The 27,567-nt window shown below is 32.9% G+C and overlaps 1 protein-coding gene across 1 annotated transcript in view; it reads right to left on the reverse strand.

Annotated features, from left to right (window-relative positions):
- Positions 1–12,905: 12,905 nt before the first annotated feature.
- Positions 12,906–27,567, reverse strand: part of LOC134274069 (eukaryotic peptide chain release factor GTP-binding subunit ERF3A-like) — a 16,807-nt gene continuing 2,145 nt past the window's right edge. The window contains exons 2-14 of the mRNA XM_062756311.1: positions 26,367–26,456; positions 25,271–25,414; positions 25,094–25,127; positions 24,906–24,983; positions 23,340–23,520; positions 22,734–22,888; positions 22,046–22,192; positions 21,571–21,664; positions 19,209–19,289; positions 18,982–19,083; positions 17,352–17,423; positions 16,886–17,147; positions 12,906–13,021 (exon numbers count right to left, since the gene is read on the reverse strand). Coding sequence (XP_062612295.1) covers positions 12,978–13,021; positions 16,886–17,147; positions 17,352–17,423; positions 18,982–19,083; positions 19,209–19,289; positions 21,571–21,664; positions 22,046–22,192; positions 22,734–22,888; positions 23,340–23,520; positions 24,906–24,983; positions 25,094–25,127; positions 25,271–25,414; positions 26,367–26,456 — 1,484 coding nt within the window. The 3' untranslated portion in view covers positions 12,906–12,977. The remainder of the gene's footprint in view (positions 13,022–16,885; positions 17,148–17,351; positions 17,424–18,981; positions 19,084–19,208; positions 19,290–21,570; positions 21,665–22,045; positions 22,193–22,733; positions 22,889–23,339; positions 23,521–24,905; positions 24,984–25,093; positions 25,128–25,270; positions 25,415–26,366; positions 26,457–27,567) is intronic.

Consider the following 27,567-nt stretch of genomic DNA (forward strand, 5'->3'; position numbering starts at 1 on the left):
TAGTTTCTAATAAACCGACAGAATATGTAACAATACAACCACAGAATATAATTGTGAACCCACAGCATATAATAACGAAACCACAGCATATAATAATAGATCCACAGCATATAATTATAGACCCACAGCATATAATTATAAACCCACAGCATATAATTATAAACCCACAGCATATAATTATAAAACCACAGCATATAATAATGGACCCACAGCATATAATAATAGACCCACAGCATATAATAATAGACCCACAGCATATAATAATGGATCCACAGCATATAATAATAGACCCACAGCATATAATTATGGAACCACAGCATATAATATAAGAACCACAGGATATAATTATAGACCCATAGCATATAATTAAAAACCCACAGCATATAATTATAAAACCACAGCATATAATTATAAAACCACAGCATATAATAATGGACCCACAGCATATAATAATAGACCCACAGCATATAATAATGGATCCACAGCATATAATAATAGACCCACAGCATATAATTATGGAACCACAGCATATAATATAAGAACCACAGTATATAATTATAGACCCACAGCATATAATTATAAACCCACAGCATATAATTAAAAACCCACAGCATATAATTATAAACCCACAGCATATAATATAATCATCTAACATAAGGCAGACATGGCGTTCCATACATATGTATACCGGTATACATGTATCATAACAACTGCAATTAGATAATTTTTTCTTCAGTTGTTCTAGCAACCATTAATGTGTTGTTGTCTTTTTAAAGAAAAAATACTTTGAACTGTTCCAATACAATTACAGTTTTAAAATCACTCCATTTATGCATATGTTATTAGTAAAGAAATACTTTACAATCATTTTGATATGTACTTACAAAAAATCCAAAAGGAAAAAAAAATTGATGCAAACATTATCTACTTTTCATGTCACAACTCATCGTCGCAAACAACGGCCAAAATGTACGCTCCTCTCCCATCTGGTAGGAGAGAGCTATATATGCGAACTCCGGACCGTGGCTTGAGACGATGGTCACAACTGGCAAGACAAAAAAATGAAATATAAAAAAAAATCTGTATGTCATCAAAATTTCACAATAACTTTTTTTAAAGCAAATTGCATAGTAAAAAAAAGAAGAAATATCTAGAAGCATAATTTCTAAAACAATTCTTAAAGTTAAAAAAGAAACATACACATAATGAAGCACCTTGTAACAAGTTTGATAGTAAACCTCCAAAGAACAGAAATTATACATCTGCACAGTACATTGCCATGTCCTATTGATCAGTTATCTTTGGAATTTCCGCAAATGGATGGGTTCCTGTTGAGCAATGAAAGCAAAACTGGTTCCCATTTAAACTTCTTCCTTTGAGTCAATATTCAAATCATTTATTCTTTGATTTTTAGAACTTTTCCTATTACCTTATTTCCTGCAAAAAAGGTAGAATTACAAAAATCATTTGCAGATAACAGTAATGCATAGATATGTAATAAAACAAAGCTTTATTTTCCACCTCTTAAATTGTTCAACTAGGATTATAAAATTGACAAGAGGCCCATGGGCCACATCGCTTAGCTGAGTAACTTTGGTGATGCCTTAAAATGTCTATCAGATTTCCCCCTTGTAAAATCTATTGTGCTTTGTGGCAACGCACTTTGAAAAAATTACGCACTTTGAAAAAAATTTTCAAAGTACGTTAAAATTGGGAAAAAATCAACGCACTTTGAAAATTTTTTTCAAAGTGCGTTAAATTTTGGACCAACTCAACGCACTTTGAAAAAAATTTTCAAAGTGCGTTAAGAGTCTACATCAAATATATTTTACCATGGAGACACTTAACGCACTTTGAAAAAAAAAATCATATTTTAGTCATGGAAAGATTTTATTTGTTAATTATCTTTCAAAAAACCAAGCCTAACCCTAACCTCAAAAATGAATTGATTTACTCCCGTCGAAAAGAGGAGAAGACGGGTATAAGATCCTTCAGTCTAAATCTTTATCTTTCCAATACATAGGTGTCGGTAACAAACAGGGGAGGGGAGCAATAAACCTGAAAAGGGTACGCTGCATTTTCAATGCTTATACGATGCATATATCTTTTCAAAATAAGTGGGGGGGGGGGGGCTTAGCCCCCACCCATCCCCTCCCCTAGCCCTATCGCCCAGTCTCGATGTCTATGCTATACTCAAAGCATTCATATAATTATGTATTTACATAACTGGTATGACGTTGAAAACTTTCAATAATAAATGAGTTAATTAAGACAGATGAAAACTAGAAATTTTTAAGTACAGTAAAACGTATGAGAGAAAAAGATTTTTTTTAGTTTTGAACAATCAAATTGGCCCCTTTTTATTATGATAAATGCTAAGTTGCTTCAAGCTGTCCTCTGTTTGAGCCCCCTATACACCTTTACATCTACTTATCAAAGACTAGAATTAAAAAAAAAAGAAGAAACGAATTAATGAACGTAAACAATCGTCACTCTTTTTTTCAAGATCTTTTAATTTTCCCTTTTATTTTATCAAAACCTTAAATATTTAAAAATATCCCAGGTCCTACAGTGACTTATCATAAAAAAGTTATCAAACCAGGATCTGTTTTTTATCATACCGATTATTTGAAGGAATATTGATCAATCTTTACATTTTTTTCAAAGTGCGTTGATATGGTCGATATTAACGCACTTTGAAAAAAATTTAATTTTTTTCAAAGTGCGTTAGCTTGGTCCAAAATTTTAACGCACTTTAAAATTTTTTTTCAAAGTGCGTAATTTTTCAAAGTGCGTTGTAACAGTGCTTCCACACAAGTTTCCGATTTTCTGGCCCAGCGGTCCTTGTGAAAAAGATTTTTCAATGACTCCACCCTATTATTTTCTTTATTGATTATCTCCCCTTGTAAGGGGACTTGGTTCTTCATTTAAAGAATTTAATGATTAACTCCTAATTACCCAAGGATTCTTTGTACCAAGTTTGGTTAAAAATGGCCCAGTCGTTCTTGAGAAGAAATTGAAAATGCAAAAAGTTTACACACTGACTACAGACAAATTGTGATCAGAATAGCTCACTTGAGCTTTCGGCTCAGGTGAGCTAAAAAGGGATCTAGAATCACCAGTACTTATAGCTGTTTGTTTATACATCAATGTCTTACACCTTTAATATTTTTTTCTGCATAGAAAGCACTCACCAATACCACGTCTCCAACATAAACTGTAAACTAAGAGGAAACTTGAGCGAGACGCAAATTTAGCGATTTGTTCTACCAAACTGGTATTTTATTTTTTAACAAGATGTAATTTTAGCGATTTTAAAATGCTCACTTAGGAACCTATTGCAAAGAAATCGCAAACTATTTTTTAGTGATATTCAATTTTAGCAATCTCAGCATCCTTGCATGGTAATAATACCAAAATTAAATCCTCGCTAAAAATTCTGCTTATACGGTACTAAATGTTAAAATTCATAAAGCAAGTCTATGGCACGCCAAATTCACAAAAATGAGCTAATCATAGTTTCACAATTGATAAACTAGGTTTATCGGTTGTTAACTATAGTTTACGGACTGTAAACTATAGTTAACAACGTTAATATATATTTTACGTCTGTAAACCATAGTTAACGCGATAATCTATGTTTCACAACCGTAAACTATACTTAACACCAAAAACAATCATTTGCGATTGCAAAACATAGATTATCTGATAAATACAGTTTCACGATTTGTAAACTATAGTTTACAAACCGTTAACTATAGTTAACGATCTGATAAATATAGTTTCACGATTTGTGAAACTATGATTAACAACTCTTAACTATAGTTTACGATTGTAAACTATAGTTTACAAACGTGAATCTATGTTTATCAACAAAATCTATTGTTAACGCTTATTACAGACAGATAAACTTAGATTAGCATTCGTAAACTATAGTTAACAACCGTTAAATATAGTTTTACAGATGAAAATTATACTTTACGAATCGTTAACTATACTTTACGGTTTGTAAACTATAGTTTACGGTCGATAAACCTAGTTTATCGATTGTGAAACTAGGTTTAGCTCATTTTTGTGAATTTGGCGTGCCATACAAGTCACTGTGACGTACTTTTGGACTGACACATTCAGAGGCATCTTGATGTTGCAACTGAGAAAGTTTATAAGGCATGTAGGATAATCTAATCTTGAGTATTGATGCATCTTGGGTCTCAAATTTTTTTCAGCTAAAAAGTAGATAACATTATTTTTAAAAAAAATTCTAAAGAACTTTTGGACAATTTGAAACACAAGATTTTACAAAAATCAACAGCTTAAAAACTTACGACTTTTAAACTTTATACACAACAATTCCCCACGACAAATTAAAATCCAGGCTTTTTGATATTATTGACAGCTGCTTCTTCAATAAAAATGGAACTCGTAAAGAACGAGGGCGCTTTTGATTGGCATTCGGCAGGAACCTGGGCGAAAAGTGAAAATTTTATTGACATGTCACATAAAATTTTAACATTTTTTAATTTATCGGGTTCCTGTGCAACAGGAACGGAAAATATTTTCCCGAAATTGAGCTTTGATTTCCTAAAAAATAACTTGAAAATTGGCCATATCAGACATTTGGTACAAAATTGTACATTTTGAAACACATTTTTCTAAAAATTTTCTATGTCTGGGTCTTCTCTCCATGATTTTGAAACGTTATTTGTGTGTATTTTAAATCAAAGAACTTGAGCCATGCTGGCTCAAGTACATTATAAGACGAAAATAGTTCCAGTTTTTCCTCGTAAGAATATATATTTTTGCATATTTATATATATTCATAAAGACGATATAATTAACATATTTTGTATATGAATTAAATGTATGCTATTTTAATGAATATTTATAGTCATTGTTGGTGAATTATACCAACCGATTGCATTCTTTATTGCATTCTATATCATCAACCAATTATTATATCAAATGAATTATAAATGCACAAAACAAGATATTTAATATTGCATATAAATTAATTTAAAAGATCATCTGTTCAAACAAATGTTACTATGTTTTCTTAAAGGTCGACAGGTCGACATTGACGGGTCGACAGGTAGACAGGTCGACAGGTTGACAGGTAGACGGGTCGACAGGTATGGGTCGACGGGTTGATAGGTCGACAGGTAAACAGGACGACATGTCGACATGTAGACAGGTCGACTTTGAAAAGTTTTTGTCGACAGGTCGACAGGTAGACAGGTCACGGGTTGACATTTAAACAGGTAGACATGTTTATTTAAATATGTTTTCAACATGTCGTCATAGGTTTGGATTGTCAATGGAGATGTATACATCTAACTGTTATCAGACATTGCGCATATGACAATAGAATGGAATTTTACTCTTTTAGGCATTCAATGTACATGTACATGTATCTTATGATATGAGTGATCCCCCCCACCCATCCTTAAGATGATACTTGTAGTGATATAACTAAATAAATATACATTGAATTAAAAAAAAAAACTGTGACCTGTCGACCTGTCTACCTGTCGACCTGTCAAATTGTAAAAAAAAAAAAAATAAAGGCTGTGTTGTTATTTTAAATCTATTCTTGGCTTTTATTATACTAAATTATTTCAATCAACGTGCTTGTAAATATTCATTAAAAAGTAATTCGCATTTATTGTGTTGTACATATATTTATATAAGAATACAATTGATGTAATCATACATGAATATTTATGATCTTTCAAAAATATTATAATTACAAAGCCGATTTACTGCAGATTATGTGGATGGGACTATTTTTGTCTTATTTTGTACATTATAAGACGAAAATAGTTCCAGTTTTTCCTCGTAAGAATATATATTTTTGCATATTTATATATATTCATAAATGTACAAAACGATATAATTAACATATTTTGTATATGAATTAAATGTATGCTATTTTAATGAATATTTATAGTCATTGTTGGTGAATTATACCAACCGATTGCATTCTTTATTGCATTCTATATCATCAACCAATTATTATATCAAATGAATTATAAATGCACAAAACAAGATATTTAATATTGCATATAAATTAATTTAAAAGATCATCTGTTCAAACAAATGTTACTATGTTTTCTTAACAGGTCGACAAATAGACAGGTTGAAAACAGGTAAACAGGTCGACAGGTTGACAGGTAGACGGGTCGACAGGTCGATGGGTCGACGGGTTGATAGGTCGACAGGTAGACAGGTCGACATGTAGACAGGTCGACGGGTTGTTCGACAGGTAGACAGGTTGAAGGTCGACAGGTAGAAGGTCGACGGGTTGACAGGTCGACAGGTAGACATGTTTATTTAAATATGTAATTCAACATGTCGTCATAGGTTTGGATTGTCAAATGGAGATGTATATATCTAACTGTTATCAGACATTGCGCATATGACAATAGAATGGAATTTTACTCTTTTAGGCATTCAATGTACATGTACATGTATCTTATGATATGAGTGATCCCCCCCACCCATCCTTAAGATGATACTTGTAGTGATATAACTAAATAAATATACATTGAATTATAAAAAAAAAACTGTCGACCTGTCGACCTGTCAAATTGTAAAAAAAAAAAATTGTGTTGTTATTTTAGATCTATACTTGGTTTTTATTATACTAAATTATTTCAATCAACGTGCTTGTAAATATTCATTAAAAAGTAATTCGCATTTATTGTGTTGCACATATATTTATATAAGAATACAATTGATGTAATCATACATGAATATTTATGATCTTTCAAAAATATTATAATTACAAAGCCGATTTACTGCAGATTATGTGGATGGGACTATTTTTGTCTTATTTTGTACTTGACCCAAAAATGCTTGAGTTTCTGATTGACAATATCTTATCTGGTTTTTGGAGACCAGGTATTCCAACATTCTATTGGAATTCCCATGGGTACAAATTATTAGCAGACTTATTTTTATATTCATATGAAGCAGAATTTATGCAAAATCTTGTGCGTGAAAAGAAGAAAACAATTGCTGTAGCCTTCAACTCGATATTTACATATATCGACGACGTATTGTCAATTAACAATGGTAATTTCCATTCCTACGTCGATACGATATATCCTAGTGAGCTTGAGGTAAAAGATACCACAGAGTCTGACACTTCTGTTTCATACTTGGATTTTTTACTTGAAAAAAGACGTTAATGGTAATCTAACAACCAAGCTATATGATAAACGTGATGACTTTAACTTATCTATCGATTCGTCAACTTCCCTTAATTATGCAGCAATATACCTTCATCACCTGCAAACGGAGTATATGTATCTCAGTTGATTCGATACGCAAGTGCAGCTCTACGTATGAACAATTTCTAAAACGAGGTAAATTATTGACAAGCAAGTTGATGAAACAAGAATATCAGCAGTCTCGTTTAATGTCATCATTTCGTAAGTTCTATGGTCGATACAATGACCTTGTCAGCAAATACAATTTATCATTGAGTCAAATGCTGACTGGCGTTTATCATACCAATTGTTAGTCCATTATTTATACACTGAATTGACGACGGGTTTTTCTGTTATTTCCTGATCATGACAAGGAGAACACGGATGGTGTGACCGGTCAGCAGGGGATGCTCACTCCTCCATGGCACCTGATCCCACCTATGATGTTTCGGGGGTCCGCGTTTGATCTGCTCTTATTCTGTATTGCTTTATGGACTTTTAGATTGAATACTGTTCGTTATCTCCATATCCTTCTTCAGAATTAAAGACTGTTTATTTTCAAACCTATCAGCTTAATATCTTTAAAATAAGAGGCTTAGAATTAATATGTTGATGCATTTAAACACCTCAGAATTTGGTTTTAAAGTGCATAAATTTATATGGAAAGCTTTGATGACTTTTTTCTCATAGTTTGATAAAATAACTTTCAACGAAATATGAATATACATGTTTTGATCCAATTCTTAATTTTTTTAATCCTGAAAAAAGATGTGGGAATTTAATTCAATTTTAACTTGTTAATTACAAACTATGAATTCAAAGCCCATTGAGCATTTATGTAGGTTAAAAAAATATTTTTGTAATGTTATGTAATGCGAACATTTCGAGAATATATGAGCCTATTGACCTCAAAATCAACAGGTTTTGTTAACTTTTTGAAAAAGAGATATTTACTAACAGTAAAAAATTTCAAATTAATGCAAATCAAAATGAAAATTTTCACCAGGAGAAATCTTATGCAAGATATAAATATATGACCTTAACCTTTCAATCTCCAAGTCCAATGGATTCTTAAAGTAACACAATGAGTCAAATTCATGTGTTTCTTTTAAGATATCTGTAGCATACAGAGAAAAACTTGTGAAAATTATAATTATATAGCAAAGATATGACAATTAAACTGCAGTGTAAAGCAAGAAAAGGCTGCACAATAAGTGCCGTAAAAACGAAGGTTGTATAGATCTATCTTTTTGTGTCTTTGTGTCATGCCACTTTTATTTTTAGCTCAAACTTGTAAACAACATTCAAATGGAGCATATGTAAATGTGAGAAATATGATCTAACTTCTCAAAAGAATGCATCAAAATTTTTTGTCTACTTGCATTCATTCCTGGGTACTTGAGACCATGGTAACTATGGTAACATATTCATCTTATCTGTGCACGCGTACAATAGGGAGGAAGAATTAAAAGCAATATTTTCGTTATGGGGCATACTGCAATTATTTTTTACTTTTATATTTCTCCATAAAAATAGTTCTTTTAGGTTCTGAAATTTTCTGAAACCTAATACTTTAAGGCATTGAACAAAATTTACTCGGATCATGCAAAAGTTCTACGTTTGTCAATTTTCCCCTTTGTGCGGTATGCCTCATGGTGTCTCTTTAAGTTATGAAATTTCATTGCAAAGGCTCACAGAAAACTGAAATTATCAAAAGGAAACCATTTTTTGAAATAAATTTCTGGCCTAGACCTTCGACCTCAAAGTCAACTAGAAGTCTTGCATGCTCAAATGCTTTTTGAGATGTTGTCTGAGAGCAATTGTTTGCACTTGATCAGAAAGTATAGATTTCTTAATACCTCAACCTATAGACCTTAAAAAAAGTTTTCTTAAGGTTAGGATATTTGGAAATAAGAGTTACACACACAAAATGACAGACCCAAGTAATATATTTTACCTCACTTTCAGTAAAAGCAGAGAACAAGAGCTCTTGGGCCACAATGCTCACCTGAGTCAATATGAGCCTGTAATTCTTCATATTCTTCACATAAGTATCCATGTGTAAAGCTTTGATTGCCTGTTCCTGGCAAAACCTACTTCCAGGTGCCATATTGTTTTGAAAGAAATTGAATCTCAACTCTCTGAGGATGCTTCAATATTTTATATTTAACTAATCTTGGCTTTGCTGTTCTTGAAAATGGAATTTTAAAGTTGGGGTGGCTTGGGATTTGAAAACAAGAGGCCCATGGGCAACATCCCTCACCTGAGCACAGTGGCTAAGAAAAGGAGCAAAATTCAATCCAGTTTTGAAAAGCTTAAATGCATGTGGTCCCGACCTACCCCTAAAAGGCAGTAGGGGGGTATGTGTTGAATTAACTTGAATCTACCAAGGATGCTTACATATTTCTTTGACTTACTATGTTTATTTCCCTATAAGTATGAACTTTCATTCTGGCCCCATCCTAACCCATGGTCATGATTTGAACAAACTTGAATCTACATTACCTGAGGATGCTTCCATTTAAATATGATCAATCATGGCTTTGTTATTCTTGAGAAGATTTTTTCTTTACATTCCTTTGTTAAACTTTGATCTTTCATTGTGGCCCTACCCTACCCCCGTGTGCATGATTTGAACAAACTTGAATCTACAGTACCTGAGGATGCTTCCACATTAGTTTTATCTTTCCCAATTCAGTGGTTCTTAAATTTTTTAAAACATGCCACCAAATTTTCACTATTTCTTAATTATTCCCCCTTGAATGGGGGCGTGGCCCTTCATTTGAACAAACTTGAATCAGCTTCACCCAAAAATGGGCACCAGACAGACAGACTACAGACAAATTGTGGTCAGAATAGCTCACCTGAGCTTTCAGCTCAGGTGAGCTAAAAACTTGAATGAACTCTACCTGCAGAGGATGCTACCATGAGCTAAAAACTTGAATGTATACTACCTGCAGAGGATGCTACCATAGGAATTTGACTAATTGTGGCTTTGTTGTTCTTGAGAAGATTTTTAAGATATTTCCTATATATGTTCTCTCGATACCCCATTTTGACCCCAACCTACACTACTGTAGGATGCCTTGAACAAAATCTACAATACTTGGGGATGCTTCCATATCAATATGACTAATCATGGCTTTCCTGCTCTTTTTCTTCCTATATGTTCGTATGTAAAACTTTGATCCCCCAATTTGTAGCCCCATCCCACCCCAGGGTCATCATTTGAACAAACTTAATCAACAATATTTGAGGATGCTTCCATATCAATATGACTAAGGCCATCCTTAAGAAATTGTTTGTTTGGAATTGCTGTTGGGGGGGGGGGGGGTTTAAACTCCCCTTTACCAAAGGATGCTTTCTAGCAAGTTTTGTTATAATTGGCCCAGTAGTTCTTGAGAAGAAGTTGAAAATGTGAAAAGTTTACAGACGGACGGACAGACAGTTAGACGGATGGACAACTGACAACGGGTGCTGAGAAAAGCTCACTTGAGATTTCACCTCAGCTAAAAAATGGCTTAGTGGTTTAATTTTGAGAAGTTGAAAATATGAACAGTTTGACAGGTGGACAGACAGACAGACAAGTGATCAGAAACTGTTTAGTTAATATAACAAGTTCATGTACTTCAAACCATATTTGAATTATCATTCATCATGTTTATTTTTTATGGGGTGGGATATATGGATATTCACAGTTTTGCATTTCTATCCCCCAAAATGAAATGGCATTACTTCAAGAAATTAGAGTAATGGTAATTTAATGTTTATATTCTTGTAGCACTGGTAATGTAATGCATCACTTTATGTAATTCACCAAAATCCTGGTGTCTTAGGTAAGGAAAAATAAATCCATGGTTAAGTCGAATGTATGCTTGAATCTTTATTTTTTAAATAATTCTTTTTGTCATTTAAAGGTGTCAAATCTTATCAGCACTTCTTGCATATAATACAAAGAGACATCAAGAGAGATTTTCCAGAAAAAATTTATAAATGTTTGTACTGTGTAATACAGTTCTATCAGCACATTGCAAATGCATGTTTTTAATAGTTCATTCATCAAATAAAAACAATAAAATGCCAGCATACTAACTTTCCTCAGTTTTTGTAAAATGCTGTACATTTTGAAGAAAATATTAGATATAAACATTCAAGTGTGCCTTCTATGTTTTTGAAAGAAATATTTAACATTTTTTGCTAATTTTTTCTCAGTTGAAATCCACTAGTAAATCTGAATTTTAACAATACATATAAAGTTAACATTAACATGCACAATTTGAATTTGTAAAATAAATAGATTTGAAATGCTGTTTTGATGCATAATGTATATACATGTATCATAACAACTGCTATTACATAATTTTTTTCAGTTTTTCTAGCAACCATTAATGTGTTGTTGTCTTTTTTTTAATTCTTTGAACTGTTTGAATATAATTACAGTTTTAAATTACTGTTTTAAATTCACTTCGTTTATGCATATGTCATTAATATAGAAATACTTTACAACCATTTTGATATGTACTTTCAAAAAATCGAAAAGGAAAAAAAAAATTGATGCAATTATCATCTACTTTTTATGTCACAACTGGCAAGACAAAAAATGAAATATGAAAAAAACCTGTAGCTTTTTCAAGGAATTTCACAATAATTTTTTTTTAAAGCAAAATTCATCAAAATCAAAATCTGATGCACTAGTCTATGTATCATAATTTCTAAAACAATTCTTAAAGTTAAAAAGAAACATACACATAATGAAGCACCTTGTAACATTTGATAGGAATTTCACAGAAAACATTTTTATAACATCTGCAACAGTACATTGCCATGTCCTATTGATAGTTATTTTATTTCGCAAATGGATGGGTACTTGTGTGGCAAGTTATAAGAAATCAAATCAAAATTGTAAATTTCTTCCTTTGAGGAATATTCAAGAAAATTCTTTGATTTTTAGTAACCATTGCAATCGTTTTTCCTGCAAAAAAAAACCAATGCAAAATTTTAGTATCTTTGTGTATGCTACTTGATGCCAAGTTGTAATAAAACAATGGATATAACTGTAGGAGGATGTAGCATAAAACAAAGGAATTTCACAGAAAATTCTATTTTTATAAAATTGACAACACCGTTCACCACATCGCTCAAAAGCGATAACTTTTGTGATGTATCTTTGTCATGTGTATTCTACTTGTGTGCCAAGTTATGCTTAAAAAGTTTCAAAACTGTAGGAGGAGTGCGTCTTTGAAAAAATTTTTCACTGACCCAACCCTATTTTTGTTATTTATTAAGGACAGACAGAAGGACGGAAGACACCTTACTATCGCATAAGCTCTACTGTTTCTTATTATTATTATTATTTCGAAAAGGAAAAAAAAATTGATGCAATTATCATCTACTTTTTATGTCACAACTGGCAAGACAAAAAATGAAATATGAAAAAAACCTGTACGTCATCAAAATTTCACAATAACTTTTTTTTAAAGCAAATTGCAGTTTTAGACAAAAAAGAAGAAATATCTGAAATGCATAATTTTTAAAACAATTCTTAAAGTTAAAAAAGAAACATACACATAATGAAGCACCTTTAACAAGTGTAATTAAACCTCCAAAGACACAGAAATTATACATCTGCACAGTACATTGCCATGTCCTTTATTTTTATAAAAAAAATATAAAAATTTTTGTTTAAATAAGATTTTTCCTGTTGAGCAATGAAAGCAAAACTAGTTCCCATTTAAATTTCTTCCTTTGAGTCAATATTCAAATCATTTATTCTTTGATTTTTAGAACTTTTCCTATTGCAATCGTTTTTCCTGCAAAAAAAGGTAGAATTGCAAAAATCTTTTGAAGATAACAATAATGCATAGATACATGTATGTAATAAAACAAAGGTTAATTTTTGTCTTTTCAAATCCAATTTTATAAAATTAAATAATATCTATCACAATTCCATTGATAACTTTTGTGATGCCTTAAAATGAACAGAATTTCCCCCTTGTAAAACCAATAGTGCTTCCACAAAAGTTAAGCAATCATTGTTATAATTTGCAAGTGGTTCTTGGGAAAAAATTTATAAAACATGGGAATATTTTTGTTAATATAAACCCACCAGTATAAAATTATGTATCAGTATGTTTCTTAAAATATTATTTTTTTTTTTGAAAAAAAAATTGAAATGTAATTGAAAAGTAATTGAAAATACATGACCTTTTTTGAAGTGGTTTTCAGTGAAACTTTCAGGAATTACTGTGTCATTATATGAAGTTGTGGCATGACAAGAAAAATTTTCCAATTACTTTGAAAAATGTAATTAATTACACTCAATTACAATTACTTTATTCAATTACCCCATCCCTGTTTTCTGATTTTTAAATGGATTTTTGTTCCCCCTTTTTTTCAAAAATGGCTGAAGATATTAACTGGAGACTTATTAGAGATGATAGATGATGACTTCTAGATTTGCGGAATTACCTTTTCGTGCGTCGTTCTTACTTCTGGTTGCTATCGGAAGTGAAATTAAAAAGTCCATATTTTCTAACTTTTTTGTTTTTCAATATTTTTCATTTATTTCTGGAATGGTAATAGAAACCTTTCTTTTAATGCTTACTGTATAATTTGTTTGAATATTGATAAATCCAAACTCTTGATATTAACATTTAAAAATCTGAAGCGGGTCCAAAATGGCGGCTGTCTCTGTCAACTCCGACATTGCGCAAGTCAGGGTCAGCCGAGCGTTTGTTTACATGGAAGTAACCTAAGGATAAATGAAATGTAAAGGAAAACTTGGATTGTCACGTCGTAGTTACGATGCAATTCTGTGTCAAACTAAGTTTTAATCCACAGTCGTCTCAAACGTCTTCTGTAATTAGCTTTGGCTGGTTCTCAGAGAAGAAAAAGAAAAGACTAAATGTGATAATGTAATATGATACCTAATATATTTTGCTTTTTGCGGAAAATCAGATTTTAAATCACAGTTATAAGTAAATGTTTTTAAGAAACAATATCGATGTTTATAGTAAGTATCAAACGCGTAACCACTGTTTTGCTGATGCACACTTCTGTCATATTAAACAGATAGAAAAGAAAATTGTAAGATTTTTGTTTTGTTTTGTTTTTTTTTTAAAAAAAAAAAAAGATCGTTAAATGGAGTTTATACTAACATTACTGTATCAAGATCTGATTTATGTTATTGGACATAAATACACTAGGGCAGGTGTACTGTTGCAGAAGTATATACAAGTACATTTAGACCTGTGGTTCCAATAGTGTAATAGTAAGCTTTTTGGATTTTCACGCTGGCGACTAGGGTTCAATCCCCTTTTTTCCATAAAAAGTTTTATCACTTTATTCAGCTCGTTTTTGCGTTTTTTTTTTCAGAATCGAACGGAAGACCTCTCGTTGCTCGCAACGAATTTCTTTTCTAGTTGATTATCTCCCCTTGTAAGGAAACTTGGCCATTTACTTTAGCAATTTTAACTCCCCATCACCCAAGGATGCTTTGTACTAAGATTGGTTGAAATTGGCCCAGTGGTTCTTGAGAAGAAGTAGAAAATGCGAAAAGTTTACAGATGGACAGACAGCGAATGATTAGAAAATCTCACTTGAGCTTTCCACTCAGGTGAGCTATAAAGTATAGTTATTCAAAACACCCTCACTTTCTTACATTATTGTCAAATTATAATTATTTATTTTCATTAATCTAAGAAAGATACACAAAGAAGAGAGATAATTGTGGTTTTGCTACAAGTTCGTTATGCTTTATAAGACCAAGTGTCAGTAGTTAATGGAAAGCTTGCTGTCTCATACAGGGCTTGACATTGACGCTTGTCTGGTACCAGTGAAAAATGTTTTTGGACAAGTTCATATTGCTGGGCACTTGTCTGAGGTGACAAGTGCATAATACTGTAAACCAACTATTATTCGCGTCATCTTTTTTTCGCGATTCGTCAGTCTGAAATCCATCCGCTACAATTAACTTTCGCGACTAAAGAAAAATTCTCTACAAATAATTCTCAAAATTATTGGTTCGCGGCGATTAATATTCGCGAGCAAAAGTAGGTCGCGGAACTCGTGAATATTTCTCGCACGCGAATAAATGTTGGTTTACAGTAATGTAAAGGTGTCCCTAAATAATAACAAGAGGCCCACGGGCCTTATAAGTCACCTGAGTATCTTGTAAATAAGAATAAATGCATTTTCACCATATAATCAATAGAGCCCCGCCCTAACACCAGAACCCCCGACTCTGGGGCCATAAAATTCACAATTTTAGAAGAGGCACTCTTGCTCATCATAACTATGTACTTAGTTAGTTTATTCAATACCCAGAAGCAGAGAAGAAGATTTTCAAAAAATAATGCATTTTCACTATATAATCCATAGAGCCCCGCCCTAATACCAGAACCCCTGACCCTGGGGCCATAAATATCATAATTTTGAAAGAGGCACTCTTGCTCATCATAACTATGTGTTTAGTTAGTTTATTTGATACCCTGAAGCAGAGAAGAAGATTTTCAAAGAATAAACGCATTTTCACTATTATAATCAATAGAGCCCCGCCCTAACACCAGAACCCCTGACCCTGGGGCCATAAAATATATAATTTTGAAAGAGGCACTCTTGCTCAACATAAGTATGTACTTACTTAGTTTACTTAATACCCAAGAGCAGAGAAGAAGATTTTCAAAGAAATAATGTATTTTCACTATATAATCTATATAGCCCCGCCCTAGCACAAGAACCCCTTACCCTGGGGCCATGAATTTCACAATTTTGGTAGAGGACTCAATGCTCATTACATTCATGCCAACAGTTTGCCTGCTTGATGTCCAGGAGTAAAGAAGAAGATTTTTAAAGATTGCACTAATTTTAGTGGTTTTGGCCCCACCCCTCAGGCCCCAGGGGGGCAGGGAACATGAAATTCACAATTTTTGTTCCCCTTCACCCGTAGATGCTATGTGCCAAAATTGGTTGAAATTGGTTGAGTGGTTGCAGAGAAGAAGCTAAAAATGTTCACATGTTAACGCACGGCGCACGACGACGGACAACAACAGATAGCAATAGGTCACCTGAGTTTACTCAGGTGACCTAAAAAGAATGACTGTTAAAAGTTAATTGATAGTTTCAAGACGGAAGCTATACATAAAACCAGACTTCGATCCCAATAGGGATTTCTATTATTTGAGTTCACATTCGATCGAAAACGAAGTTCACAAATTGCATACTAGTCTACTGGAAAGGCATGGAACTTATGAAGTTTGGATTCTGTTTGATGTTGACAAGATTCACTTGTGAACTTTAATGTTGTCAGGACCGTAAGCCTAGATAATATTTTGTCTTAAGTGTTTGTTGTATTTATCAATAATATAATGAATCAATCAAAATTTGCTGAAGTTTTTTAGGACGAGTGTGGTTGAAGTTTTGACAAGCTAATGTCTTGGTCACTTGTCTGCATGGACAAGTAGGGAAAAATTAATGTAGAGCCCTGTCATAGTGAGCAAAAATATCCTCACAAGTAAAAACCACCAAAGAAAAAATAAATTCATTTATCTTGATTTTCGTAAGTCAAAGCATGATTAAACTCATGTCACAAGTGTCAAACTCTGAAATACATGTATATAAATATATATATGTATTTAACGGTTTTGTAGGGATAAAGAAAATGACTAGGTATTTACCTTCATCTCGTAATGTAAATCGTCCCATCTGTGGAAAATCTTTGAATGTCTCTAAACAGATCATGCCTCCATTGACTTCTATTCGAGCTATTGCCACCTGATCTTGTTTCACAAATCTGGGTTTAATCTGGGCCTTTTCGCCAGTTTTTTTGTCTAATAAACACAGTAGGGCCTTGATCGTTACTTCTTCAGCACATGCATGAATGTGTAGAATAGCACTATATCCAGCACATATAATGGACTTGTGTTCCAATATCACAATCTGGGGAAAGGGATAAAGAAAACATTAGACAAAGTCAACAAGGAAAGCAAAACATATTGACATATAAGTTATCATTGATTAATTAGCTTCAAGACAAAATTTTTATATCAAAGAAACATTTCATTTAAACATTTGTCATCTTGTCTACTTTTTAAAAAAATGTAGTTCTATTAAGGTAAAACATACAATATTCTTTGTCCTTACCTGAGCATCAAATGTTTTAGCTGTGTGACACAGACTATTTGAGGGACACAATACAAACCCTGGGGACACATCCTGTAAAGAATGATAATACAGTAGGTCAAATGTTTAAACAACCTCCCTAATCATGCACTAATGATACACAACTACCGATTAGGCCATATAAAATTGAAATCTTGGTTCTCAGGCCCGCGCGCATCCGTTTTGAGGTAGCCGCACTGCTAATTTTATCGTATTTTTGATAAAATAAAAAGTTGGTATTGCGGAGACCAATCCGGAAAAAAAATTCCGCCTCATTTTTTTTAGTAGTTTAGTATTCAAATATCACTTCGGTAGCTATTTGCATGGAGATTTTGGCTACTTCGTTTGAAAATTTCGAGGACATTACCTACGATGTTTACACGCTGTTAAGCAATGGATAAAGCAGAAATTTTGTCAGAAATGGAAAGTATATCTGTGATTAAAAAAATTATCTTATATGTTAAAGAAAATTCGGAAATTAAAATTTAAAAAAATACCTCCCTCATCTACTTTATTGCCAATAAAATGAAAAATAAAATGCCGCCCTCCCGCATCTGTTTTGGAGAAAATTGGCCTGAGAACCAGGGAATTAAATTTAGATAGCCTTATTAATTAATGTTCACTAACTTCACTTAATTATGCAACTCCAACAAACACTCAGTCTTGGGGTAATACTTCTTTGGATAAGTCAAAGAATACTATTTTTACAAGAACTACATGTAGAATAAACAAATTTTGGGTAAGGGATCAGGGCTCGACATTAACTTTTTTTCCTACTTCCTACAAGATATTTACTTGTCCGAACTTTAACTTCACTTGTCAGAAAAATTTTCAATGAATATCTTATTCTGTCAACTTGAAAACAATTACTTAAATTAAAAAAATTAAACGTGCTTGATTATTTATGTTGTTATTGATAAATTAGACAAACACATATAAAACAAAATTTTATCTAGACTTCCTGTCCTGACAACAACATAAATGTTCACAAGTGAATCTGTAATATCAATCAAATATATTCCAAACCCACAAATGTCGTAAGATCCACCCCATGCAATAGTATAGCTGCAATTAGTGAACATCGATCCTGATCAAGTGTGAACTTACATAGCGATTGATATCAGGATAGAAATTCGGGTTTATGTACTGCTTCCATTTTTATTCGATAAACTTTTCAATAGTTTTTGTTTTTAATATTATCATTATTTGAAGACTTCTTTAGATAAAAATCACTTGTCCAATCGGACAATTGCCCAGCAATATTCACTTGTCCGTAATTTTTTTTCATTGGTACCGGACCAGCGTTAATGTCGAGTCCTGGGGATAGTGTAATGTGACATCATTGCAAAATCATGACCTCTATAATCCGTGAGACAAATACCAAGAGGTACTGTTAGCACTGATCACCCAAAAAAAGATACCTCCAAAATACATACATGTAGGTAATAAGTATACTGGCAATGTCCATACTTTGCTATGGGAAACCCCAAATATTTGTCAAATCAAAATGTAAGGTATGAGGTGGTATCATGACACCATGTGATAAAAGATCTTGTGAAAATCTCATTCAACTTTATTCAGTGGTAAGAGAACAGTTGTAGATAACATTTACCTCCTCTTCCACTCCTGACACTTTCAGTTTCAGATTTTCTCCCGGATTGGCTTCTTCTACCTCAATGTCATCTGAGAAAATCTGCATGATTTTGACACTTGCCTGTAATTTCCAGAAAAAATTAAAATTCACGTCAAACCTCCCAACTTATAGAGACAAGATATTCGTTCAATTTACAAATCTCAAACAAAAGATACATTTTCCTAACTTATCATAAATGTTCTTACTCTGTTTGGCATGAGCAGGAATGTCTGATTCCGTAATATACACCCTGACTCCAGTTTTCCTAGAAGCATGATACCCATATCCTACAGCAGAAAATGACCAGCACTTTAGTATTAAAAGAGCACATATATAATTGCAACTGAAAAATCAATAAAATTTTAAACATCACATGAAAACCAAACATTTACAAAACTGTGAACATTAAATCATGTATAGAAGCTTGGGATGTCAAGTTGTCAACGAGTTCTCACTCAATATGGTACTTGCAGAAAGTTCAGATTCTTTGAAAAGCTAAATTGCTTGTAAATTCCATTCCTTAGGAAAAGTGGAAATCTTTAATCCTTGTCTTAAAATGTACATGTATATTTAAAAAATCAATTACATGTACAAAGAAAGCTACCAGAGATTATTTGAGAAATCAATGCAATAACATTTAAAGTCAGGATTTTCCTAAATGCAGAGAGTCTTGTAGAGCTGAAACGAATGTTCGAACATTTGCGAACGAATAGTTTTTCATGAATATTCGAATGGAAAATTTGTATTCGAATATTCGGTCACATGTTTAATACAACGCATTTCATGCAATAAATGGTGTAGGCCTATCCACTTGTTTTTGATCACTGTGGAAAAAGAAGCAAACGAAAGCAAATACATGTATAAGACAGGTTGTAAACTTTGTCCACATAATACTACTGGCCTGATAAAGACACGATGTCAGATTTATTTAATCATCTTCAAGCCAAATATTCAGCAACCTCATGTGTTTCCGAATTAATTTAGATATGGGTGACATTGACCGCCATGATTATCGAAAGTAATAAAAAATTTATATTGTGAGATATATAAAATTTCCGCGCTATAAACAAATGGAATCGATTGTTCGTTTTATAATTTATAAATAATTGCAGAAATCATATATGAAAAAATATACATTATATTACCGGTATATTTTTTGAGAATGTTATATTTTAAATTTAAATATTGATTAAAAAATTTATATACGCAGGAAAAACGTTTTTAAAATTTGGCAGTAAATCATGGCGAGCACCTGCTGGTTTGCTGATCGGGCATTTAACGTAATCGGAATGCAATACAGTCACCTAATTTAAATCAAAAGCCTGAAAGGCTTCAATGGCGTCGAACAAGAAAAACAATTTCAAAAGATCTGCAGATAGGTCAAGTGAGTGACTCCGGTAACATAATAATAAAAAAAAAAATAGTCTTAACACAAATACAGTATAGGGCCTGATAGCCTTGTGTCCTGGTCCGAAGAGCACATATATAATTGCAACATCGAAAAATCAATAAAATGTCCATCCTTATATCAATCTAATTTCATGAAGACATATGAAGGGTTTCATAAATTATTTTCATTAATTGCCATCATCAGAGCGTTGTTCTGTTGTATAGTGATTGCATCTTAACTACAACCATGACTCTAATGTTACGATCGACTTACGATAGGGCGCGGTAAACAAATGGAGGAAATGGCCATAATAAATAAATACTGGCATTCTCATCAATATCGTCGGTTGTTCGGATAAAATTGGATTGAAGATCGTAAAAGTAAAGCTAAGATTAAGAAATTCAATCTTTATAGTCTTGTTGTATTCGTGTTTATTTTGTAATTATTTTACCGTATTTAAGATTGTTTGTATTACATTAATCGGTCCCAAAATGTGATTCATGTAAATTCGACGCATCTCTTACTTCAAATTCATCCGCAACAACCATAACGTTTTTCTTGCGTAAAAATTAAATATAATATCGTTGTTTTGTAATAGTATATATACAATTGATATTTTATATACAAGCTATTATTCATTGTGAACGTTTTAAAAGAAATTGGTTTACAGCTGTTGCTATTTTCTATTGCGGATTTAAAACGAACGTGAATCGCGTAAACCTGACTGATCACTAGATGACGATCGGGCAAGCCCGACGCCATAAAAAGTAAAGAGGCTTAAAGTTATGATTGTTGATAAAGATTCTTTTTCTAATTTTTTTTTTCTTGAAAATAAATGCGAGTCCTAATGCACATTTACATGTCAAACGGCTTGGAGCAATCTTTATTTCTTAAATATACATTGATATATAGTAAAAAACAATAGGATTTGCAAGTATATGAAAAGGCATAATAACTCTTTTATTTAATTACCGAATGTTGAGAAATAAATGCAATAACATTTAAAGTCAGGATTTTTCTAAATGCAGAGTCTTGAATATAAACTCATTTGTATGCATGGTGAATTTTTTCATCGATAAATGCTGTTCTTTTCTCTTTTAAATAAAAAAAAATTCTTCTAAATGATTTTCAAACAATTGATTTCCATGTAAAGACATGTCTGAAGTCGTATTTGATACCTTGTATCTGTCTACAATAGGCATACGGACAGGTAGATTACTGGACCTGTTGAAGGATGGCATTGTGTCCAGGTATGTTATCAATGATGGTCCTCTGTAAAACACAAATGTCCATTAGAAATACAAGTTGAAAAACACATGCTCCATAAAACTTTTAGCTAATACTTTAAAATATTGTTATGCAGCTATGGTATTTGTTTGATTTTTTTGACTATATTGCTCAATGAGATGTTTCACAAAATTGATATAACTCACTTTAGAACTATTTAGTTTTACAGAACTGCTCTAAGATCTTTCTGAGCATTGATCAAGTTGATACTGCAATTTTTCAATGCCATTAATATGCAATCGGTAGTTTTTGTCAAACTCATAATTCATTGTCTGTTTGTTAATCTGTTTTCCTACAATATTAAACATAAGTATTTACATAAACATTTATCAGTGTAACTAAGCCATACTATGCGCTGACCCTTACCTGTACCACGGACACACAGATTCGTCAGGTATGTCTTTGAGGAATGCACCTGTTAACCCCGAGACAGGTAAGAAATAAATGTCTGTTTTGGGATTAAACCCACATTTTTTCAGGTATGGTAGTAACTTCTCCTTGCACTCATTAAACCTGTTTAAAAAATATGGGTTTATTAATATAACACCGACTTTACAAACAGAACTTCCTGACAAAAAAAGAACCCTCCCTTCCACCAAGCCCCACCAATCCCCTAAAGATTTAAAATCTATGATCCCAAACTATAAATGGGGAACATTATTCATCTTCACTGGCAGGGGTCTACTCTAAATGACATATTTCCCTCGCATGTAAATTGATGATGATAAATTGGTGGATTCAGTCATGTCATAACCTACATCACATATAAATAAATTCAAACTGGATGTATACTTGGACTGTCACACGTCAAAAAATATTTCGCCAACTCAGGGGTGTTGATTCAGCAAATTTTCAGTTCGGTTTGCGATTTTCTTCTTTTGATTTTGGAAAAATGAAACCAAAGGCAATAAAAGTAACCTCAATGTGGTTTTCCATTATTACAGGAAACTGTAACAGGCCTAATTTGTAAGCATATACAGTATTTTGATAAAGTTTACAAGCAGTGTGAATTTATTTAGTTCCAAAATTATCAGGGATTGCATTAAATTAATACCTTTCTTCTGACCACTGTACAGTGGGGTCATCCATTTTGTTGATGACAACTATTAAATGCTTGACTCCAGCAGTTTTGACTAACATAGCGTGTTCTCTTGTCTGACCTCCTCTTTCAAACCCTGTCTCAAACTCTCCTTTACGTGCAGATATAACCTGTTATGAAGAAAAGACATTTTATAGAAAGATGTAAAACTATCTGAGAAGAAAATGAGTTTAATATTGGATATTAGTGTTTATTCATTCTAATACATCTCATCTTAACTTCATAGATAACACTGAATATGCATTGATGAAAAATTAGGATAAAACACATAGGTTTAACTTTCTTTTTTTTTTTTCCCGAGCCATCACATTTTGGATATTATTGTTTTTTCATTCTAATACATCTCGTCTTAACTTTATAGATAACACTGAATATGCATTGATGAAAAATTTGGATAAAACACACAGGTTTAACTTTCTTTTTTTTTTCTCGAGCCATCACATTTTGGAAAAATTCTGAAAAACCTTTGTGATTCATGCCAATTTAGTATAAATACATAATACAAACTATCAAACATGATGTACTTAGATTGAAACTACTACATGCTATCTTAATACCCACCAATACAGCTAAATCAGCTTGTGATGCTCCCCCTATCATGTTAGGTACAAAGCTCTTGTGCCCTGGGGCATCTAGGATAGTGAAGTGTTTGTTTTCTGTTTCAAAGAATGCCCTGCCAACTTCCACAGTTTTCCCCTTTTCTCTCTCCTCCAAGTTTGTGTCTAATGCCCATGATAAATACCTGCAAATTTCAATAGTTTGTATTTATTTATCATTTATGACTACATTTGTATTTCAAATCAATAAATTCAACTAGAACTGTCCAAACGGGACAAAATACCCCCCGCTGGGTTTTTCAGAAGTAAGTTCTTCCATAATTAAGATATGTATCAAACACGAATTATGAAATTTTTATTCCAATGACCTTGAACTTCAACGACTGACCTTGTATCAAGGTCATGACACACCCTTGGGTCATGGGCAATCTTTGAGCGAAATGAGAACCTACCAAGTTTATCCATAAGAAAGATATGGACCTGACACAAATTATGAAATTTTTCTTCCAGTGACCTTGAACTTCCCCAAATGACCTTGGGTCAAGGTCATGACACACCCTTGGGTCATGGGCAATCTTTGTGTGAAATGAGAACCAACCAAGTTTATCCATAAGAAAGATATGGACCGGACACGAATTATGAAAATTTTTTACCAATGACCTTGAACTTCTCCAAATGACCTTGGGTCAAGATCATGACACATCCTTGGGTCATGGGCAATCTTTGTGTGAAAAGAGAACCTACCAAGTTTATCCATAAGAAAGATATGGACCGGACACAAATTATGAAAATTTTCTTCCAGTGACCTTGAACTTCCCCAAATGACCTTGGATCAAGGTCATCACACACCCTTGGGTCATGGGCAATCTTTGTGTAAAATGAAAACCTACCAAGTTTATCCATAAGAAAGATATGGACCAGACAGGAATTTTAAAATTTTTCTTCCAGTGACCTTGAACTTTCCCAAATGACCTTGGGTCAGGGTCATGACACATCCTTGGGTCATGGGCAATCTTTGTGTGAAATGAGAACCTTCCAAGTTTTTCCATAAAAGATATGTATCAAACATGATTTATGAAATTTTTCTTCCAGTGACCTTGAACTTCCCCAAATGATCTTGGGTCAAGGTCATGACACACCCTTGGGTCATGGGCAATCTTTGTGTGAAATACCAAGTTTATCCATAAGAAAGATATGGACCGGACACGAATTATGAAATTTTTCTTCCAGTGACCTTGAACTTCCCCAAATGACCTTGGGTCAAGGTCATGACACACCCTTAGGTCATGAGCAATCTTAGTGTGGAGTAGTAGATTCTAATGTCCCTCTGTAAGAAAGATATGGACTGGACACGATTGCACAGACAGACAGACAGACGGACGGACGGACGGACAGACGGACAGACAGACAAGGTGATTCCTATATACCCCCCCAAACTTCGTTTGCGGGGGGTATAATAAGATCAGCGATTCAAATTGCTATTAATCGAATGTCATGGCTTATGTATCTTGATCTACTTTTTTGGTGTTTTGTAACTTTTAAGCTATTTTTAGTATCATAATCAACTGACCATGATTCTCTGTTTTTTTCCTTGGCTTCTCTTTCATATTTTTCCAGAGTACGTTTATCAACCATACCCGTAACATACCTGAAAAGCAAACAACATGAATGGATTTTACATCACATATGAAACATAGGAAAGAATTGTTTCAATATTCACAAGTTACACATTAGATTATATTAATAGAAACTACTTACATTATATGACCTCCAATTGTTGATTTCCCAGCATCTACGGTAGAAAAGTGAATGACACATAAGTATAAGCTACAGTCAAATGATTATTCTGTTCAAATTTTGTGTACCGCTTGTCTTTCGCAAAATATCACCAAAAAGTAAGTTATAATTGTTAAATGTAAACATCTCTGAACTGACCAACATGGCCGATGAAGACAACATTGACGTGTTCCTTTTTGGGCCCTGACTCCTCGGCTTTTATGACAGGTGCCTCCTCCTCTTCTTCCTCCTCCTCCATTTCAGCATCTTCAGCTCCCTCCTCCTCCCACTTCTCTGTCCCCTCTGTAACACACAGGTGTCAGATTAAAAAATAAGAAAACTGAGAAAAACTGATTCATTATTTCATTTAGTATTTGTAGTTCTTCAAAATAAAGGATGCAGAAGTAAAATGCTGTACACAAACTTTTCTCATATGTTTTTAATTTCATGGAATCATAATCAGTCCACTGGTAGAAAATTTCACTTATTTCTTGCCTCTACATGTCGTACATGTTCGTTTAGTTTAAGTATGCTGGGACAAATTTTGGCATTAAATTTTTGACCACTTACAAATTGAAAATTAATACAATGAGGAAAACCTCTACCGTAAATATATTGCATGTTGGTTAGTGTGGTCTTTAGATTAAACACTGCATTCTAAGTCAGCATTTATTAGAACACTTAATCATATATTCCTTAAAAATGTCAATTAATTAAATTAAGTAAATTAGTGTCAAGCATAGTCTTTCGGATGTAAAAAAAATATGTCAATTTTTTCCTTAGTGTGCAGAAATGGCAAATAACTACTTCTAGCAATAGACTAGCATGTATTGATTTTACCCCTTATATGTTAGATGCATTTGTACTAAATTATTAAAACAATCTGCAGCCAAGCAGCAGCTAAGAAAAATTTATGATACTTCTAGACTAAGCACTGTGGAACAAAGTCCAATAAAACTGAATTGACAAGGATCAAAGAATTTAAATTTCATGGAATGCAGAGGAAAGGGAAAAATAGCAAAATAAAATGAAGTATTGCATGACAATATAAATGCTTCATTATTCTTTAAACATTTATGTTTGCATCATCTTTTTGCATTTACACAGCAATATTTCAGCCTTCACATAGTTATTTTGAATGCTTGGTATACTCAGCAGGAGCAAATAAAACATATTAGAAATGTTTTCAAAATATTGCTTATCTAGTCTGTACATTTCATTCTTTCATCATATTTTAGATATCTGTCATACTGACCCATTTCTGTCTCGGCAGTATTTGTGGCAGCCTTCTCTGCTGGGGGTGGTTCAGTTATGTTTGGTGTCTGTTGTGCAGGTGGACCACCATCTAAACACAAAAATAAGCATACAAGTTTTATAACATAGGGAAAAGCATCTTAATAACATATATTATTATATACCTAATGTGTATCACTCAATTTTACTGTTGATTTTATGCAATCACGTGACATCGTGATCCAACTTTTCGGATCACCACACTGTGGTTTTCTGAATCCATATCACCACTCTCTGAAACTGATGACGTAGTACGCAGAAATATGACATTATTTTTCTTGTGCATTAAAAAGTCCCTTGTTATTATGCTTTGTTTTATGGATAAATGTTATACAATTGATCTCTGAAGGTTTATTTTAATATATTTTGCTAGCTATGAGGGGATATATAATAAATTTATCATTATAACAGTAACTTGATCCGAAGAGCCGTATCACGTCTCGTTGACAGGCGCAGATCATCAGATCAAACTCGACGCTACGCGTCTCGTTTGATCTGATGATCCACGCCTGTCAACTCGACGTGATATGACCCTTCGGATCAAGTTACTGTTATAATAATATATATTTAAAACAACAAGAAAAAATCTTCACTTCATCATCAGTAAAAGTATAAACAGCGGTTTCTTTTTCCTTACATAACTGGTACTGATAAACAGCACCATTCCCAATGCCAAAAACATTAATTTTTCCCAGTTTTGTGACCAAAGATTCCCAATTCAACTGTGAAGCAACAGACTAAATGAATTATTGTACAAGTTGACTTATTGTTTCACTTCCGCTTAAATTTAAAGTAGAGAAATTGGTAATTTGGCGGGACCTGTGGTGTAAACAGTGTAATGCTATACATTTTGACAAACTGAAAGCTTGAAAATTTGAAAAGATGGGACATTGATAAAAGAATCAATAAGTACTTCCTGCTTATTCTTTAAAACAGGTAGTTATAGGTAATTAATTTGGAATAAGCTCAAAAATACGGTTTATTTCATTAAATGAGACAAAATTCTCATTGTTCTTCTTCAATGTTATTTTTCCCAATTGAACCGATACCGGACCCTTTCCCAATGGGTGGAAAAAAATTGCTGATAAAAACTTTGAAGTGTGAATTTTTCTAGGGTAATAAATGTGTTTTAAAAATGTAATAATTTTTTTTAAAAAATACAT

Source organism: Saccostrea cucullata, unplaced genomic scaffold (genome assembly GCF_032062105.1).
Source record: "Saccostrea cucullata isolate Sc308-1 unplaced genomic scaffold, CSIRO_AGI_Scuc_v1 ctg31, whole genome shotgun sequence".
Classification (NCBI taxonomy): Eukaryota; Metazoa; Mollusca; class Bivalvia; order Ostreida; family Ostreidae; genus Saccostrea; species Saccostrea cuccullata.